The 1,756-nt window shown below is 36.8% G+C and overlaps 1 protein-coding gene across 1 annotated transcript; it reads left to right on the forward strand.

Annotated features, from left to right (window-relative positions):
* The first annotated feature begins 291 nt into the window (after positions 1 to 291).
* LOC108800242 (olfactory receptor 5A2-like) lies at positions 292 to 1,230 on the forward strand. Its single transcript, XM_018572207.1, has one exon. The coding sequence runs from the start codon at positions 292 to 294 to the stop codon at positions 1,228 to 1,230; it is 939 nt and encodes a 312-aa protein (XP_018427709.1).
* Positions 1,231 to 1,756: the final 526 nt, after the last annotated feature.

Genomic DNA, 1,756 nt, shown 5'->3' on the forward strand with positions numbered 1-1,756 from the left:
CATATGAACTAAAAATGTGTTTTTCAGTATGTTTGGCTTTATGCTTTACTGTTTACAGTTGTTTCAAGTCGTGAATATCTTGCCTACTTGGAGATCCTGCCAGTTACAACACTTCCTCTTGCAGGTTGACAGCTTTAAGCCACTACATCTCAACTGGCAGCAGCTTTGAGTATGCCAAATCCGTCTGTACATTTCAATGTATTCATGCCATTATTACTAAATATTGTAAAATATTTGTATTATTCATGTTTCCTTCATGCAGTGAATATACAGTACAAACTAGTGCCATAAATGATGGTGACCTACAACAACAGTGATGGCATGAAATTCCTACTTCTTGGAATCACTGATAATCCAGATGCACAGGCACCAATGTTTCTCATATTTCTCATTATGTATCTTCTCACCGTTTTAGGAAACCTCATTATCCTTATTGTTATTTGTGTGAACCCAGCACTGCATAATCCTATGTACTTTTTCATCTGCAACCTCTCATTCCTTGATATATCTTACTCTTCAGTGACTCAGCCCAAACTTCTCTCCATTCTTATAACAGGTCCGAATGAGATCTCTTTCAATGACTGCATTGGACAACTCTATGTATTTATGTCATTGGCATGTACGGAATTTGTTTCATTAACAGCTATGGCTTACGATCGCTATGTTGCCATTTGCAAGCCTTTACATTATTCAGTTCTAATGAGAAAAAGAGTCTGTTTACAGATGGTTATTATTTGTTGGGTGGTTGGATTCCTAGATCCACTGGCTCACACTGTGGTCATATCAAGACTACCTTTTTGTAAACCACTTATCCTGAATCACTTTTACTGTGATCTGTCTCTGTTGCTCAGTCTGTCTTGTGTTGATAAATTTTTAATTGAAATTATGACTTATATAGTTGGCTCTGTGGTAGCTCTTCCTGCCTTTTTGCTAACACTAGTCTCATATGTTTTCATAATATCAACCATCCTTAATATAAGTTCCTCCTCTGGTAGACACAAAGCCTTCTCAACGTGTACGTCTCATCTAACTGTAGTCACTCTTTTCTATGGCACTGTCTTAGTCATGCATATGAGGCCTTCATCACATTATTTGCTTAAACAAGACAAACCCTTGTCTGTGTTATACACTGCTGTTATCCCAATGATGAATCCTCTGATTTATAGTTTCAGAAATAAAGATGTGAAAAATGCTCTAAGGAGGCTCACTAATAATAAAAAGTATATTTAAATTAATGTAAACACACTAATGAAAATACACAAAAAGACTTTAGAAGAATATCTGTCACTCTGCTTGGATTACTCATATCTTCATTTAAGAGAATTTAAAAAAAGAACTTAATTAGGAGTTGTTGGTGTAAAGTTCTGTTCAGAAAGAATACTCTTTTTTTATTTGAACTTGCAACATACAACTGTCTATGTAGCAACCACAGAACTGTAGAGCCAAAAGAAATCTCACCACTTCAAGTCCTTAGCCGCCATCAGGACTCCCCAGGTGCTGGTCTAATAGGTGCGTTGTCACCTTGAAATATAGTAATATACGAACAGACCGCACTATCCAGAGAATTCCAATATTTTGGACTTCATTGAAATTCACCGCAAATCCAGAGTAAGCGTGTATGTAACAGCAAATACCAGCACCACAAACCGCCAACCAGCTACAACCTTTCACATGTGTCACCTGTAGGCTTATTCATAGAGGTCTATATGCTGTTACATACACGCTTACTCTGGATTTGCTGTGAATTTCAATAAAG

This window comes from Nanorana parkeri, unplaced genomic scaffold, assembly GCF_000935625.1.
Source record: "Nanorana parkeri isolate BGI_ZX_2015 unplaced genomic scaffold, ASM93562v1 scaffold1969, whole genome shotgun sequence".
NCBI classification, from domain to species: Eukaryota; Metazoa; Chordata; class Amphibia; order Anura; family Dicroglossidae; genus Nanorana; species Nanorana parkeri.